Below are 16,333 nucleotides of genomic sequence, written 5' to 3'. Positions count from 1 at the left end.
CTCGTTTGATCTCAGAAGCTAAGCAGGCTCAGGCCTGGTTAGTACTTGGATGGGAGACCGCGTGGGGTGTCGTAGGCTTTGGGCGGCACGGTGGCGCAGCGGTAGAGTTGCCGCCCTACAGCGCCAGAGACCCAGGTTCGATCCTGAACGCAGGTGCTGTCTGTACGGAGTTTGTACGTTCTCCCTGAGGCAACGTGGGCTTTCACCGGGTGCTCCGGTTAGCCGCCTTCTGTAAATTGTCCATAGACTGTAGAATAGAACTAATGGTCGCTTGGACTGTTGGCGTGGACTGGGTGGGCCGAAGGGCCTGATTCCATGCTACACCTCTAAAACTAAAACATAAATCTCTCTGGGTAGGGCTCCATCATGCCAGTGAGGGAGCTATACACATTGGCAGGTGCTCTCGTTCATATGCGAAACTCAAGCATCTCCAAAATGGATGTCAAATATCTCGAGCAAAATTTCAGATATGGATACAAGGAACTGCAGATGCTGGTCTACAAAACAAAAGACACAAAGTGCTGGAATAACTCAGCAGGTCAGGCAGCATCTCTGGAGAAAGCATTTTATCAGGATGCATCACAGCTCGGTTTGGGAACAGCTCCATCCAAGACCGCAAGAAATTGCAGCGAATTGTGGACGCAGCCCAGACCATTGCACAAAGCAACCTCCCTTCCATTGACTCCATTTATACCTCACGCTGCCTCGGCAAGGTCGGCAGCATCATCAAGGACTAGTCGCAGCCTGGCCACTTCCTCTTCCCCTCCCCTATCAAGCAAAAGGCACAGAAGTGTGAAAACGCACACCTCCAGATTCAGGGACAGTTTCTTCCCAGCTGTTATCAGCCAACTGAACCATCCTACCACAACCAGAGAGCAGTCCTGAACTACCTATTTGGTGACCCTCGGACTATCTTTCATTTAGCTTTACCTTGCACTAAACGTTATTCCCATATCATGTATATAAACACCGTGAATGGCTCGATTGTAATCATGTACAGGTGCAGAACCTTTTATCCAAAAGCCTTGGGACCAGACACTTCTCGAATTTCCGAATGGAAGATTTTTAACGTAGATTAGGTAGGTAGCGCGGGCGGCTTGGAAAGTCTGGAGCTACTGCCTCCTCCCCGGAGACCGGGGAATCATTGTAAATCATTGCTTAAATGTTAGTCAGTTAGTTTGGAGGGATTTTATGTGGTGGGAGGGGTGAAGGGGGAAACTTTAATTCTTAGTCCCCTACCTGGTCGGAGAGGCGGGGAGCGGGCAATGCCTTACCGGGTCGCCGTGCAGTAAGCTCCGGATTTGGAGCGCCGCGCAGCCAGGAGTAGAGTTGCCGGGGTCGGAGCTCCAACCGGCGCCGCCCGCGGCCGGACGCCCGCAGCCCCAGCTCCGCGATGTTGGGAGTCGGCGGCCACAGCGCTCCGGAGCTTACTGCACGGCAACCCGGTAAGGCATTGCCCGCTCCCCGCCTCTCCGACCAGGTAGGGGACTAAGAATTAAAGTTTCCCCCTTCACCCCCCCCCCCCCCCCCCCAAACATAAAAGCCCTCCAAACTAACGGACTAACATTTAAGCAATGATTTACAGATGTTTAAGTTTATCCCCCGGTCTCCTGGGAGGAGGCAGCCGCTACAGTAGTACAGACCGTGGGTTGTTTCGGGTGGTTTGGCGCCAAACGCGAGCTTTGGTGTGCAGACGACATCCTGGAAAAAATGTCCGGTTTTCGGAACTTTTCGGTCTCCGGAACTCCGGATAAAAGGTTGTGCACCTGTATTGTCTTTCCGCTGAGTGGTTAGCACGCAACAGAAGCTTTTCACTGTACATCAATACACATGACAATAAACTAAACTTAACTGAACCGGATGACAATTTGGGTCGAAACCCTTCTTTGGATCACATATTTCAGATCTGATCAGGGGGGCGATATGAACAATATTTCCCCCAGTCACAGAAAAAGAGATTATCCATTACAGTGTTTTCGAGAGTTTGTTTGTATAAACTTCACTGCTACAACAAACCTCACACCACGCTGAAAAATAGTTGACGAGCTTTAAAATACACGCATATTTCTTCATTAGTTTGCAGGTTCCAAGAGCATATCAAATCCAAAAGGAAAAAAGTGTCAGAATCACACAGCAGATCAGGCAGCATTGGTGGAAAGTGAAACAGAGTGCAGGCGTTGTACTCAAGACCTTTTGTCAGGACTGGTAAATATGGAAAACAATCTTGTTTTCAGCTGCAGAGAGGGTGAGGAACAGATAATCAGAATGAAGGGAATATAAGGGGGCGTCACGGTGAAATAGCCGCACATTTGGATAGCAGTGACAGGAGCGGTCCCAGCCAGCATGGATTTACGAAGATGCAGTTCAATGTGGATAAATGTGAGGTCATCCATTTAGTTAGCATAAACAGAAAGGAAGATTATTATCTAAATGCTGTCAAGTTGGGAAAAGGGGAAGTAAAACGGGATCTGGGGGTCCTTGTTCATCAGTCAATGAAAGTAAGCATGCAGGTACAGCAGGCAGTGAAGAAAGCGAATGACATGTTGGCCTTCATAACAAGAAGAGTTGAGTATAGGAGCAAAGAGGTCCTTCTGTAGCTGTACAGAGGCCTAGTGAGACCACACCTGGAATATTGAGTGCAGTTTTGGTTCCAAATTTGAGGAAGGACATTCTTGCTAATGAAGGAGTGCAGCGTAGGTTTACAAGGTTAATTCCCGGAATGGTGGGACTGTCATATGCTGAGAGAATGGAGTGGCTGGGCTTGTATACTCTGGAATTTTGAAGGATGAGAGGGGATCTTATTGAAACATAGAAACATAGAAATTAGGTGCAGGAGTAGGCCATTCGGCCCTTCGAGCCTGCACCTCCATTCAATATGATCATGGCTGATCATCCAACTCAGTATCCCGTACCTGCCTTCTTTCCATACCCCCTGATCCCCTTAGCCACAAGGGCAACATCTAACTCCCTCTTAAATATAGCCAATGAACTGGCCTCAACTACCCTCTGTGGCAGAGAGTTCCAGAGATTCACCACTCTCTGTGTGAAAAAAGTTCTTCTCATCTCGGTTTTAAAGGATTTCCCCCTTATCCTTAAGCTGTGACCCCTTGTCCTGGACTTCCCCAACATCGGGAACAATCTTCCTGCATCTAGCCTGTCCAACCCCTTAAGAATTTTGTAAGTTTCTATAAGATCCCCTCTCAATCTTCTAAATTCTAGAGAGTATAAACCAAGTCTATCCAGTCTTTCTTCATAAGACAGTCCTGACATCCCAGGAATCAGTCTGGTGAACCGTCTCTGCACTCCCTCTATAGCAATAATGTCCTTCCTCAGATTTGGAGACCAAAACTGTACGCAATACTCCAGGTGTGGTCTCACCAAGACCCTGTACAACTGCAGTAGAACCTCCCTGCTCCTATACTCAAATCCTTTTGCTATGAAAGCTAACATACCATTCGCTTTCTTCACTGCCTGCTGCACCTGCATGCCTACTTTCTATGACTGGTGTACCATGACACCTAGGTCTCGCTGCATCTCCCCCATTCCCAATCGGCCACCATTTAGATAATAGTCTGCTTTCCCGTTTTTGCCACCAAAATGGATAACCTCACATTTATCCACATTATACTGCATCTGCCAAACATTTGCCCACTCACCCAGCCTATCCAAGTCACCTTGCAGTCTCCTAGCATCCTCCTCACAGCTAACACTGCCCCCCAGCTTAGTGTCATCCACAAACTTGGAGATATTGCCTTCAATTCCCTCATCCAGATCATATACGATTATTAAGGGTTTGGATACGCTAGAGGCAGGGAACATGTTCCCGATGTTGGGGGAGTCCAGAACCAGAGGCCACAGTTTAAGAATAAGGGGTAAGCCATTTAGAACGGAGATGAGGAAACAATTTTACACACAGAGAGTTGTGAGTCTGTGGAATTCTCTGCCTCAGAGGGCAGTGGAGGCCAGTTCTCTGGATGCTTTCAAGAGAGAGCTAGATAGGGCTCTTAAAAATAGCGGAGTCAGGGGATATGGGGAGAAGGCAGGAACGGGGTACTGATTGGGGATGATCAGCCATGATCACGTTGAATGGTGGTGCTGGTTTGTAGCAAAGATACTAGAGGAGGCTCCTCTAGTAGCTATGGTTCGAAGGGCCGAAGGGCCTGCTCCTGCACCTACTGTCTATTGTGGCGCCAGAGACTCGGGTTTGATCTTGACCACGGGTGCTGGCTGTACGGAGTATGTACGTTCCCCCCCGTGACTGCGTGGGTTTTCTCTAGGTGCTCTGGTCTCCTCCCACACTCCAAAGAGGTGCGGGCTTGTAGTAAATTGTCTTCTGTAAATTGTCGCTCGTGTGGAGGTCAGAACTAGCGTGTGCATGTGATCATTGGTCGGCAGCGACCCGGCGGGCAGGAAGGCCTGTTTGCAGAACAGGTGAATGCGGAATTTATAAGCAGATTATGCTTTTGTGGTCTGTGTTATTGTGTTAAGAGTTATCGTATCAAAGAGAGATACAGCGTGGAAACAGGCCCTTCAGCTCGCACCGACTATCAACCAGCCATTTACACTAATCATACACTAATCTAATCCAGTTTTAATTCTCCCTGCATTTTCATTAATTCCGTCCAATGCCCCACATACCAAGAGGAATTTTATAGAGGTGATTAGGTTTATTATTGTCATGTGTATCGAGGTGCAGTGAAAAGGAAGGAACTGCAGATGCTGGTTTAAACTGAAGATAGGGTCTCCACCCGAAATTTCACCTGTTCCTGTTCTCCAGAGATGACAATAGACAATAGGTGCAGGAGTAGGCCATTCAGCCCTTCGAGCCAGCACCGCCGTTCAATGTGATCATGGCAGACCATCCCCAATCAGTACCCCGTTCCTGCCTTCTCCCCATATCCCCTGACTCCGCTATTGTTAAATGCCCTATCTAGCTGACCCCTCTGAGGCAGAGAATTCCACAGACTCACCACAGAATTCCACAGGCTCACCGTTCTAAATGGCTTACTCCTTATTCTTAAACTGTGGCCCCTGGTTCTGGGCTCCCCCATTCATTGTGATCATGGCTGATCATCCACAATCAGTACCCGGTTCCTGTCTTCTCCCCAAATCCCCTGACTCCGCTATCTTTAAGAGCTCTCTCTAACTCTCTTGAAAGCAGCTAGAGAATTCCGAGGCAGAGAATTCCACAGATTCACAAAAAAAGTTTTTCCACATCTCCGTTTTGAATGGCTTCCTCCTTATTCTCAAAGGGTAGTCTGCTGTCTGATCTGCTATTTTGCTATCAAAATCAAGCAATTAGTGTTATCACAGCAATCTCCAGTATTTTGTGTCTTTCAAAAGGTTTTGTTTGGTTGTTTGGAGATTAATTGGTTTCAGTAAAGATTAAAAATAGTCCCCAGTGTGTAGGATAGTGTTAGCGTATGGGGTGGCCACTGGTCGGTGCGGACTGGGTGGGCCGAAGGGCCTGTTTCCGTGCTGTATCTCCAAACTAAACTAAAACAGCTACAGGCCAGTAAGCCTAACATCTGTGATCGGAGAGTTACCAGAGAGTATTCTGAGGGATTGGATATACATGCACTTAGATGTAGACCAAGAGCTGATTAGGGATAGTTGGCATGGTTTTGTAAGTGGGAGGTCCTGTCTCACAAATCTGATTGAGTTCTTTGAAGACGTGACCATAAAGGCCGCAGAGCTGTGGACGTTGTATTTGTGGATTTCAGGAAGGCATTCGACAAGGTTCCGCATGGTAGGCTGGATAGACTTTAGAAACTTTAGAGATGCAGTGTGGAAACAGGCCCTTTGGCTCACAAAACCCACGACGATCAGCGATCACCCGTGCATTTGCACAATCAGGTAGGTAGACGCACAGAGTCTCTTGCCCAGAGTTGGGGGATTAAGAACCAGACTACATCAGTTTTTGGTGAGAGGGGAAGATTTAATCGGAACCTGAGGGGTAACTTTATCACACAAAGGAGCTGCTGGAGGAGGTAGTTGGGGCTGGTACTTTCACAACATTTAAGAAACATTTAGACAGGTATATGGATAGGCCAGGTTTAGAGGGATATGGGCCAAACGCAGGCAGGTGGGATGAGTGTAGATGGGGCATGTTGGTCGGTGTGGGCAAGTTGGGACGAAGGAACGAAGGGCTAGTTTCCACACTGTATGAATCGATGAGTCTATAACACTATCCCACACATCAGGCCCAGTTTACAATTCACATAAGCCAATTAATCTAAAAACCTGTACGTCTTTGGAGTGTGGGAGGAGACCGGCGTACCCAGAGAAAACCCACGCAGGTCACAGGGTGAACGTACAAACTCCGTACGGACAGCACCCGTAGTCAGGATGGAACGTGGGTCTCTGGCGCTGTGCCAACTCCACAGCTGCGCCAAAGCGCGACCCCACTGTTCATTGTGCCTTCACAGGTGGTATACATGGACTGGTGTACAAGGGCACTTAGATCCCTCTGTGCATCATCATTTCCCATGTAAAGAACAAGTACTGCACAAGAATTGAATTGAATTGAATTGAATACCTTTATTGTCATGCAGACCTTACGGTCTGAACGAAATTTTGTGCCTGCAGTCATACATACAATCATACAATAATAAACAACAATAAACACAAATTAACATCCACCACAGTGAGTCCTCCAAGCACCTCCTCACTGTGGTGGAGGCAAAAAATCTTAGGGCTGCAGTCTCTTCCCTCCTCTTCTCCCTCTGCGCTGAGGCGATTCCCCACCGGGCGATGGTACAAACAGTCCCGCGGCTCACCGAACCCCGCAAACGGGCCGGTTCAAACACCGCGGCCCGGGGTGGTCGAAGCTGCCGCCCTCCAGTCCATCGGACGGAGCCGCCGGCCCGCGGCTGAACCCAGGACTCTGGACACCGCCGCCAGAATGGCGTCCCAGCCACCGGAGCACCGTTCCAGCCCCGAGCCGGATCGCCCTCACGTGAGTGTCGTTCCTCCCTCGAGCTGGGCTGCCCCGACGGGAGAGTCTCAGCCCCGTGCCAGGCCGCCCTCACGGGAGCGTCACAGCCCCTCACGGGAGCACCGTTCCAGCCCCGAGCTGGACGGCCCTCACGGGAGCGAGCACAGGGCAAGTCCTGACTGGCTCTGCCTCCGGAGTCTCGAGGCCGCCAGCTACACCATTAGGCCTCAGCACAGACGGAGGCAGAGAAGGGGGATACGACAAAAAAGTCGTATTCCCCCGAAGGGAGAGACAGCAAGCCCCGTTTCAGCCCCCCCCTCCCCCCCAACCCCCCCATAAACACAACCTAAAAACCAAAAACTAACTAGACAAAACGAAAAAAAAACAACACAAAAAAGTAAAGACAAACGGACTGCAGGCGAGCCGCAGCCGTTTACCAGCGCCGCCACTTCCGGGCCCTTCGTCCAGAGAGATTATGCGGAATATGCCACAGCAATCTCTTATCTGCCTGCACATAACCCACACCCCTCCATTCTCTGCATATCCGTGTGCCTATCCAAAATTCTGGTAAATGCCACGATTGTATCTGCCCCCACCCCCAGTAGCACCTTCCAGGCACTCTGTCACAACTCCAATATCACAACATTTAAGAAAGATCTGACCAGGTACCTGGATAGGAAAGGTTTGGAGGGATATGGGCCAGGTGGGACTAGTGTAGATGGGGTAAGTTGGTCGGCGTCAACAAGTTGGGCCGAAGGGCCTGTTTCCATGCTATATGACTCTATGACAGTATATAAGGGTTTGGACACGCTAGAGGCAGGAAACATGTCTCCGATGTTGGACGAGTCCAGAACCAGGGGCCACAGTTTAAGAATAAGGGGTAAGCATTTAGAACGGAGACGAGGAAACACTTTTTCTCACAGAGAGTGGTCAGTCTGTGGAATTCTCTGCCTCAGAGGGCGGTGGAGGCTGGTTCTCTGGATGCTTTCAAGAGAGAGCTAGATAGGGCTCTTAAAAATAGCGGAGTCAGGGGATATGGGGAGAAGGCAGGAACGGGGTACTGATTGGGGATGATCAGCCATGATCACATTGAATGGCGGTGCTGGCTCAAAGGGCCGAATGGCCTACTCCTGCACCTATTGTCTATTGACAGTCACTGCCCTATTGTCTAAAAAAGTTGCCCCGCACACCTCTCTTTAAACTTGGCCCCTCTCACCTTGAAACTATGCCCTCTAGTCTTTGATATTTCCATCCTGAGAAAAAGGTCCAGACTGTGTACGCTATCTATACCTCTTATAATTTTATATACTTCTGTCAGGTCTCCCCGCAACTTCTGGTGTCCCAGAGATAACAATCCAAGCCTGTCCAACCTCTCCCTGTCAGTAATACCCCCAAAGGCAAGTATCATTCTGGTAAATCTCCTCTGCACCTTCTCCAGAGCCTCCTCATCCTCCCTGTAATAGTGTGACCAGAACTGCATGCAATACTCCAAATGTGACCCAACCAAAGTCGTGTAAAGATGCTAACTTTCTACTCCGACCAGTCTGAAGAAGGGTCTTGACCCGAAACGTCACCCATTCCTTCCCTCCACAGATACTGCCCGTCCCGCTCAGTTACTCCAGCATTTTGTGTCTACCCTCTGGCCAAACTTGCTCACACTGACCAACATGCCCCAGCTACACTAGTCCCACCTGCCTGCGTTTGGCCCAGATCCCTCTAAACCTGTCCTATCCATGTACCTGTCCACATGTTTCTTAAACGTTGCAGTAGGAACTGCCTCAAGTAGTTCCTCCGACTACTCGTTCCATACAGTTGCACCCACCTCCCTTTGTGTAAAAAAGTTACCTCTCAGGTTCATAGAAACATAGAAAATAGGTGCAGGAGTAGGCCATTCGGCCCTTTGAGCCTGCACCGCCATTAATATGATCATGGCTGATCATCCAACTCAGTATCCCGTACCTGCCTTCTCTCCATACTCCCTGATATCTTTAGCCACAAGGGCCACATCTAACTCCCTCTTAAATATAGCCAATGAACTGTGGCCTCAACTACCTTCTATGGCAGAGAATTCCAGAGATTCACCACTCTCTGTGTGAAAAATGTTTTTCTCATCTCGGTCCTAAAGGATTTCCCCCTTATCCTTAAGCTGTGACCCCTAGTCCTGGACTTCCCCAACATCGGGAACAATCTTCCTGCATCTAGCCTGTCCAACCCCTTAAGTCTTTCTCCCACTATCGTATCTTCCTTCACCACCATTGCCGGCAACCTTTTCCAGGCCCTCACCACCGTTCTTGTATAAACAAGCTGCCCCTCACATCTCTTTGTCACTTTGTGTCCCCCCCCTTCACCTTAAAGTTATGTCATCTAATCTTTAACATTTCCATGCTGTGACCAGGAAGATTGAGAAGCAGCATGTAGGAAGGAACTGCAGATGCTGGTTTACACCGAAGATATAGACACAAAATTCTGGAGTAACTCAGTGGGACAGGCAGCATCCCTGGAGAAAAGCCTGTCTCTGGAGAAAAGGAATAGCTGACGTTTCAAGTCGAGACCCTTCTTTAGACTTTAAGATTTCAAAGTCCAAGAAGTTTAGGGGTAACATGAGGGGGAACTTCTTTACTCAGAGAGTGGTGGCTGTGTGGAATGAGCTTCCAGTGAAGGTGGTGGAGGCAGGTTCGTTTTTATCATTTAAAAATAAATTGGATAGTTATATGGACGGGAAAGGTATGGAGGGTTATGGTCTGAACGCAGGTGTATGGGACTAGGGGAGAATACGTGTTCGGCACGGACTAGAAGGGTCGAGATGGCCTGTTTCCGTGCTGTAATTGTTATATGGTTATAAGGAACTGCAGATGCTGGAAAATCGAAGGTAGACGTTTCGGGCCGAAAACATTGATCAGTCTGAAGAAGGGTTTCGGCCCGAAACGTTGCCTATTTCCTTCGCTCCATAGATGCTGCCGCACCCGCTGAGTTCCTCCAGAATTTTTGTCTACCTTAAGATTTCAAAGGATATGAGCCAAATGTAGGCAACTGACAGAGGATCTTGATCGGCATGCACGTTGGGCTGAGGTGCCCGTTTCCCTGCTGTATGACTCTGTGACATCTCAAAAAACAGGCAGCATCAATGGGCTTTCATTAACGACTCCCACATTTTCTCGAAGCAATTAAAAACCTTGATAACACGCAGAGCAGGTATAGAGGAAAATAGATATTCATACGGTCGTGCTGTGTCGTCATTTAAAAGGAAATAATAGAAGTATTCTCTTTTCCATTCAGTTCAGTTCAGTTCATTGTCACGTGTGTACCCAGGTTCAGTGAAAAGCTTTTGTCCAGTACTAGCCGGTCAGTGGAAAGACAATACATGATTATAATTGATCCATTTACAGTGTATAGATATATGATAAGGGAATAACGTTTAGTAGAATAGAATAGCATAGAGAATAGAATAGAATGCCTTTTATTGTCATTCAAACAGCTTGGTTTGAACGAAATTGCATTTTCTACAGTCTTAACATTACAAAAAACCCAAAACACACACTTAACACAATTTACACAGACATCCATCACAGTGAATCTCCAACTCCTCGTCACTGTGATGGAAGGCAAAAGTCTTATCTCTTCCCTTGTTCTTCTCCCGAGGTCCATCAGTCCAACTGCAGCGTCGAGGCGACTGGGGCTCCCGATGTTAAAGCCCCCGGCGGGCGATGGTAAGTCCCGCGGCCGTTTAAGCCACGCCAGGCGATGTTAGGCCCCGCTCAGAGTCCTTTAAACCATGTGATTCCAAAGTTGCCGTTGCGGGAGCTCCGAAAAGCGGTCTCCCACCAGGGACCTGCGAGCTCCCGATGTTACCGTCCACCGGGTCTGCGGCCGGAGCCTCCGAAGCTCCGAAGTCGGGCCCAGCCGCACGCCGCCACAGCTCTTCCCGCTCCGAAGTCGGCCAGCTCCGCGATGTCAGGTCCGAGGCTCCGTGACTGGTTGGTCCCCGCCGGAGGCCGCCGCCGGCTCTACGATGTTAGGCCCAACGACATCGGAGAACCGACAAGGAAAAAGTCGGGTCCCCGCACAGGGAAGAGATTAAACGGTTTCCCCCACCCCCCACATATACACAGCTAAAGAAAAATAATAAAAACTAAAGTCAAGACATACAAGACATACATTTAACAGACGGACTGTAGTCGAGCCGCTGCCGATAGGCGCTGCCACACCACCAGTGCAAAGTAAAGCCAGTAAAGTCCAATCAAAGATAGTCCGAGGGTCCCAAATGAGGAAGATAGTAGTTCAGGACTGCTCTCTGGTTGTGGTTGGATGATTCAGTTTCCTGATAAAACAGCTGGGAAGAAACTGTCCCTGAACCTTCAGTCTGAAGAAGGGTTTTGGCCCGAAACATTGCCTATTTCCTTCGCTGCATAGGTGCTGCCTCACCCGCTTAGTTTCTCCAGCATTTTTGTCTACCCTGAATCTGGAGGTGTGCGTTTTCACACTTCTGTACCTTTTTTCCTGATGGGAGAGGGGAGAAGAGGGAGTGGCCAGGGTGCGACTCGTCCTTGATTGTGCTGCGGGCCTTGCCGAGGCAGCGTGAGGTATAAATGGAGTCAATGGAAGGGAGGTTGGTTTGTGCACAGTTTGCTGCAATGGTTCATCGCCAACATCTGCCTGACCTAATGATTCACGCTGCTATTTAAGTGGCAAGTGTACTAGTGATCTTGAGTGAGGCAACACATCAACCATCACCAAATCTTCTCACAAAGTGCCACTCATCGGCTGAGATAGCAGATGGCTCATAAAACAAAACGGGAACAGACAAATCATCCACCATTTTGTGTTGTAAAGCAGAATGTTTGAATGCATTCTCCCCAAATCCACATTAACCTTGGTGCTGCATTCTAACCTCATCCAAAACTTGGGCCATAAGATGTTGGAGCAGAATTAGGCCATTCGGCCCATCGGCCCAATACTTGTAGCTCAGACTTCAACTGAAAGTAGCTCATGGTCAGAACCTTATAATTAAAAGACGAGACTCCGATTTCATTCCTATGCTCCACCAGTATTAGAGTGTGCCCCATTTATACATTTGACCAAACAAGAGACTAGTTGTCAGCCATAAAGTTTCCCAAACAAGAGCAAGGGAACGGAGAAATCAGGACTAATGCAAGAATATAAAATGTATCGATTTTTTGAATCAATATTTTTGATGAGGTTTCAGTAATGTTACATCTGTAGGTAGGCTGAACAGAATGTGCAAACTCAATTTAACCAGCAACCCCATAGTACATTTGTAGGGTTATTCCTGATCCTTACACATTAAATCTAACTCCGATGATGTTGGCGTGTAAGGTTGCATGTTTTTCTCCCAATATTTTTCCAAGCGCAGTGAGAGGTAGATGTACACTGTGGAAATAATGTGATCCGGTGGGAGGGGGGAGGGGGGGGGGACAGGGAAACAAAGGAGGACCCAGCGTGGGGGAACTGCTAAGAGGGAGGGGAGGAACAAAAGAGGACATGACGCTGGATACTTTGTAGGTTTGTCACCGCCCTTTATGTGGTGACTCTTTGCATACCTTGGGTGTTCAAGCTTGACAATAAGGTTCATTCAGTCATTCATTCAGGGAATGCTGTCAGCTGCACCGAGCGCGCCAAATGCAAGACGCTCACGGATGTTGTGCACGCTCTGAAACGCCAGCGCCGCACACTCGATGGGTTCGGCAGTTGAACAACCCTGCGCTTCTTCGAATACAAGACAAGGGCCCTTCTGAGAGACATTCAAAATGGCGCCAAAACCTGGTGCCTCCAGCATGCAGGGTGTGCCTTCGGGGAACGAAGGTGGAGAAGCGAGGAGAGGGCCCGGGTTCCAAGATCGACACGAACCTCCGAGGGAAGGCGATGGCTGGAGGCCCCGTGGCAGCCTGGGGCTCGCCTGGATCATAACCCTTAGAGCAAGGACTGGATACTGAAAATGCCACCTAAACATGGGGTCTCTTGCACGCGGGATCAGCGGACAATTTCTGTACACTTTGCTATTTGGAGATGACAATAGACAATAGATGCAGGAGTAGGCCATTCGGCCCCCCGAGCCAGCACCGCCATTCACTGTGATCGCGGTTGATCATTCACAATCCACAATCAGTACCCCGTTCCTGCCTTCTCCCCGAATATCCTGACTCCGCTATCTTTAAGAGTTCTATCCAACTCTCTCTTAAAAGCATCCAGAGAATTGGCCTCCACTGCCTTCTGAGGCAGAGAATTCCACAGATTCACAACTCTCTGGGTGAAAATGTTTTTCCTCATCTCCGTTCTAAATAGCCTACCCCTTATTCTTAGACCGTGGCCTCTGGTTCTGGACTGCCCTACGGACTACCTATGTTTAGGTACAGTGATAGGGGGTAAGGAACAAAGGAGGACCGCCGTGAGGGAGGGGGATGGGGAGGGGGGAAGAACAAATGGGAACTTGGCGCGGTGGTACTTTGTATCTTTGTCAGCGCCCTTTATGTGGTGACTATTTGCATACCTTGGGTACGCAAACGAAGAATTTCATTGTGACAATAAAATATTCATTCATTCATTCAAATGCGTGTAAGGAAATAATTTCACTGTGCATTTGCAAAAGTGATAACAAAGCACCATTGGACCCATATGATAAGCGATTGGAGGATTATACAAACATGATGTAAGCTCTGGTGCTCATCAATGCAGAGGTCTGCCTTCCTTAATCCACAAACAACTGATATGACCAGAGTATCCTTTACAGCTTTCAGAAAACCAAATATCTACAAGTTGGCTTTCGTGCAACTCCAAATTCCGATAAGATAAATATTTGATAATATATTTTGATATTGATCTTAATATTTTAATATTGATCTTACAGAGGTGTAGAAAACCAAGAGAGGGATAGATCGAGTGGACGCACAGTCAGTCTCTTGACTAGAAATTAATATTTAGTGTTTTCTGAGTCATACGTAACTATTACTATGTCATGTTGTTACTTGTGGGCGGAGCACCAAGGCAAATTCCTTGTAGGTGAATACTTGGCCAATAAACTTACTTACATACTTAGAGTAGGGGAATTGAGTGGGTGTATGGAACGAGCAGCTGGAGAACGTAGTCGAGGCTGGGACCTTCGCAACGTTTAAGCAATTAGACAGGTACATGGATAGGACAGAGATAGAGGGGTATGGACCAAATTCTGGCAGGTAAGACTAGTGTAGATGGGGCATGTGGTCGGGTGGTGAAGTTGGGCCGAAGGGTCTGTTTCCATGCATTAGGGCTGACTCTACGCCTATGAATAGTGCTCGAGAACGTGGCTCGATTATAACTGCTTGTTGAACTCAGGAATTAACCTTTGGACAGTTTGCTAGTTTGGTGCTCTGCAGTGTTTGCGTTTGAGTGGAAAAACATGCGACTGAGGTACCCAAGACCACCAAATTCTCCCTCCACTGCATGTCAACAGTGGTGGAGCCATGTCCTTTGAAAATGAGGATGAAAGTTGGCCCATTTAATCAGAGGGTGGTGAATCATTTAATCAGAGGGTGGTGAATCTGTGGAATTCATTGCCACAGAAGGCTGTGGAGGCTGTCCATGGATGTTTTTAAGGCAGAGATAGATATATTCTTGATTAGTACGGGTGTCAGGGGTTATGGGGAGAAGGCAGGAGAATGGGGTTAGGAGGGAGAGATAGATCAGCTATGGTGGAATGGCGGAGTAGACGTGATGGGCCAAATGGTATCTGCTCCGATCACATGACGTGACCCATTCACCTCAGCCTTTCCACACAAGCTTGCATTGCTGGGGAGATTGGAGGAGGGGGTGGGCAAACACCCTCAGAGCAGGGTGGCGTCAGCTGGGGTGGAGGGGATTTGGAGCCAGGAAAACAAAAACGTGGAACAATAAGCTCAATTACTGCTGCAGTCCTCAAAGGGTAAGTTGTGGGGTCAGGAGTGAGGGGCATTGTTCTGACTCTATAGCAACACTAGTGAACGGCAGGCCGCGTGGTGTGAGCGGTGACCCTCGGTGGGAGGGGGGGGCTCCAGTTTACGGTCTCTTACCTTGTTGCGTTTGAAGTAGGCCCGTCGGCAGGCGGCAAAGCACTTCTCGCTGCAGAAACTCTTCACCTCGCTGCCCATACTGAGGGAGTAGCGCTTAATCCCCAGCTTCTGGCACCAGGCGCACACTATCTGCACGTTTATCAGCTCATCATCTGCAACACAGGGAACAGGACGACATGCACCATCAGCAACTGAGCAGCAACCCCGGCACTTCACAGGTGAGGCAGAGTTGGAGGGAGGGGGATGGGTGGGAGATGGGAGGGAGAGAATGAGGGAGGGAGGAGTGGATAGGGGGGATGAAGGGACAGTCAAGTCAAGCCAAGTCACTTTTATTTCTATAGCACATTTAAAAAACAACTCTCGTTGGCCAAAGTGCTTTACATTGGTGGAGGTACTAACGTTATACAACAGTGGTTCATAGATTAAGTACATACATAAATACATACATGTAGCCCTCCCTCAGAGATGAGTTTTAAGTCTCGACTTAAAAGTGTCGACGGAGGGGGCAGTTCTGATGGGAAGGGGGATGCTGTTCCACAGTCTAGGAACGAGGAAGGGAGAGGATGGAGGAGGGGTGAGAGAGGAGGGGATGAGGGAGGGAGGGAGGGAGGGAGAGGATGATGGTGGGAAGGGATGAGGGAGGGAGGGAGAGGATGATGGGGGGGATGAGGGAGGGAGGGGATAAGGGAGGGAGGGAGAGGATGATGGTGGGAAGGGATGAGGGAGGGAGGGGTTTGGGGAGGGACAGGATGAAGGAGGGAGGAGTGGATGGGAGGGTGAGGAAGGGAGGGGAGGGTGAGGGAGGGGAGGAGATGAGGGAGGTGAATCAGAGTCACATATAGTGTGGAAACAGGCCCTTCAGCCCACCTTTCCCACACCAAAACAACATGTCCCATCCACACTAGCGCCACCTGCCTGCGTTTGGCACATATCCCCTAAACCTGTCCTATCCATGCACCTGCCTAATTGTTTCCTATACTTTGCAATAATCCCAGCCTCAACTACCCCTCTGGCAGCTCGTTCTATACACCCCCCACCCTCTGTGTGAGAAGAGTCCTAGAAGACATTTGGACAGGTGCATGGATTGGAAAGTTTTACGGGGAAGAGGTTCTGAAGTTGCGTCTCAACCCAAAACGTCACCTATTTATTTTCTCCAGAGATGCTGCCTGACCCGCTGAGTTACTCCAGCACTCTTTGAAACGTCACCTATCCATGTTCTCCACAGATGCTGCCTGACCCGCTGAGTTACACCAGCACTCTGTGAAACGTCGCCTAGCCATGTTCTCCAGAGGTGCTGCCTGACCCGCTGAGTTACTCCAGCACTCTGTGAAACATCACCTATTCCTTTTCTCCAGAG

At 48.9% G+C, this 16,333-nt stretch overlaps 1 protein-coding gene across 1 annotated transcript in view; it reads right to left on the bottom strand.

The window, feature by feature from the left end:
- Positions 1–16,333, bottom strand: part of sobpa (sine oculis binding protein homolog (Drosophila) a) — a 253,764-nt gene that overhangs the window by 95,622 nt on the left and 141,809 nt on the right. Inside the window, 1 exon segment of the mRNA XM_055634988.1 lies at positions 14,977–15,128. Within this exon segment, the coding sequence (XP_055490963.1) occupies positions 14,977–15,128 (152 nt within the window).

Source organism: Leucoraja erinacea, chromosome 5 (genome assembly GCF_028641065.1).
Source record: "Leucoraja erinacea ecotype New England chromosome 5, Leri_hhj_1, whole genome shotgun sequence".
In the NCBI taxonomy this organism is placed as follows: domain Eukaryota; kingdom Metazoa; phylum Chordata; class Chondrichthyes; order Rajiformes; family Rajidae; genus Leucoraja; species Leucoraja erinaceus.
This window is presented reverse-complemented; position numbering and strand designations above follow the sequence as displayed.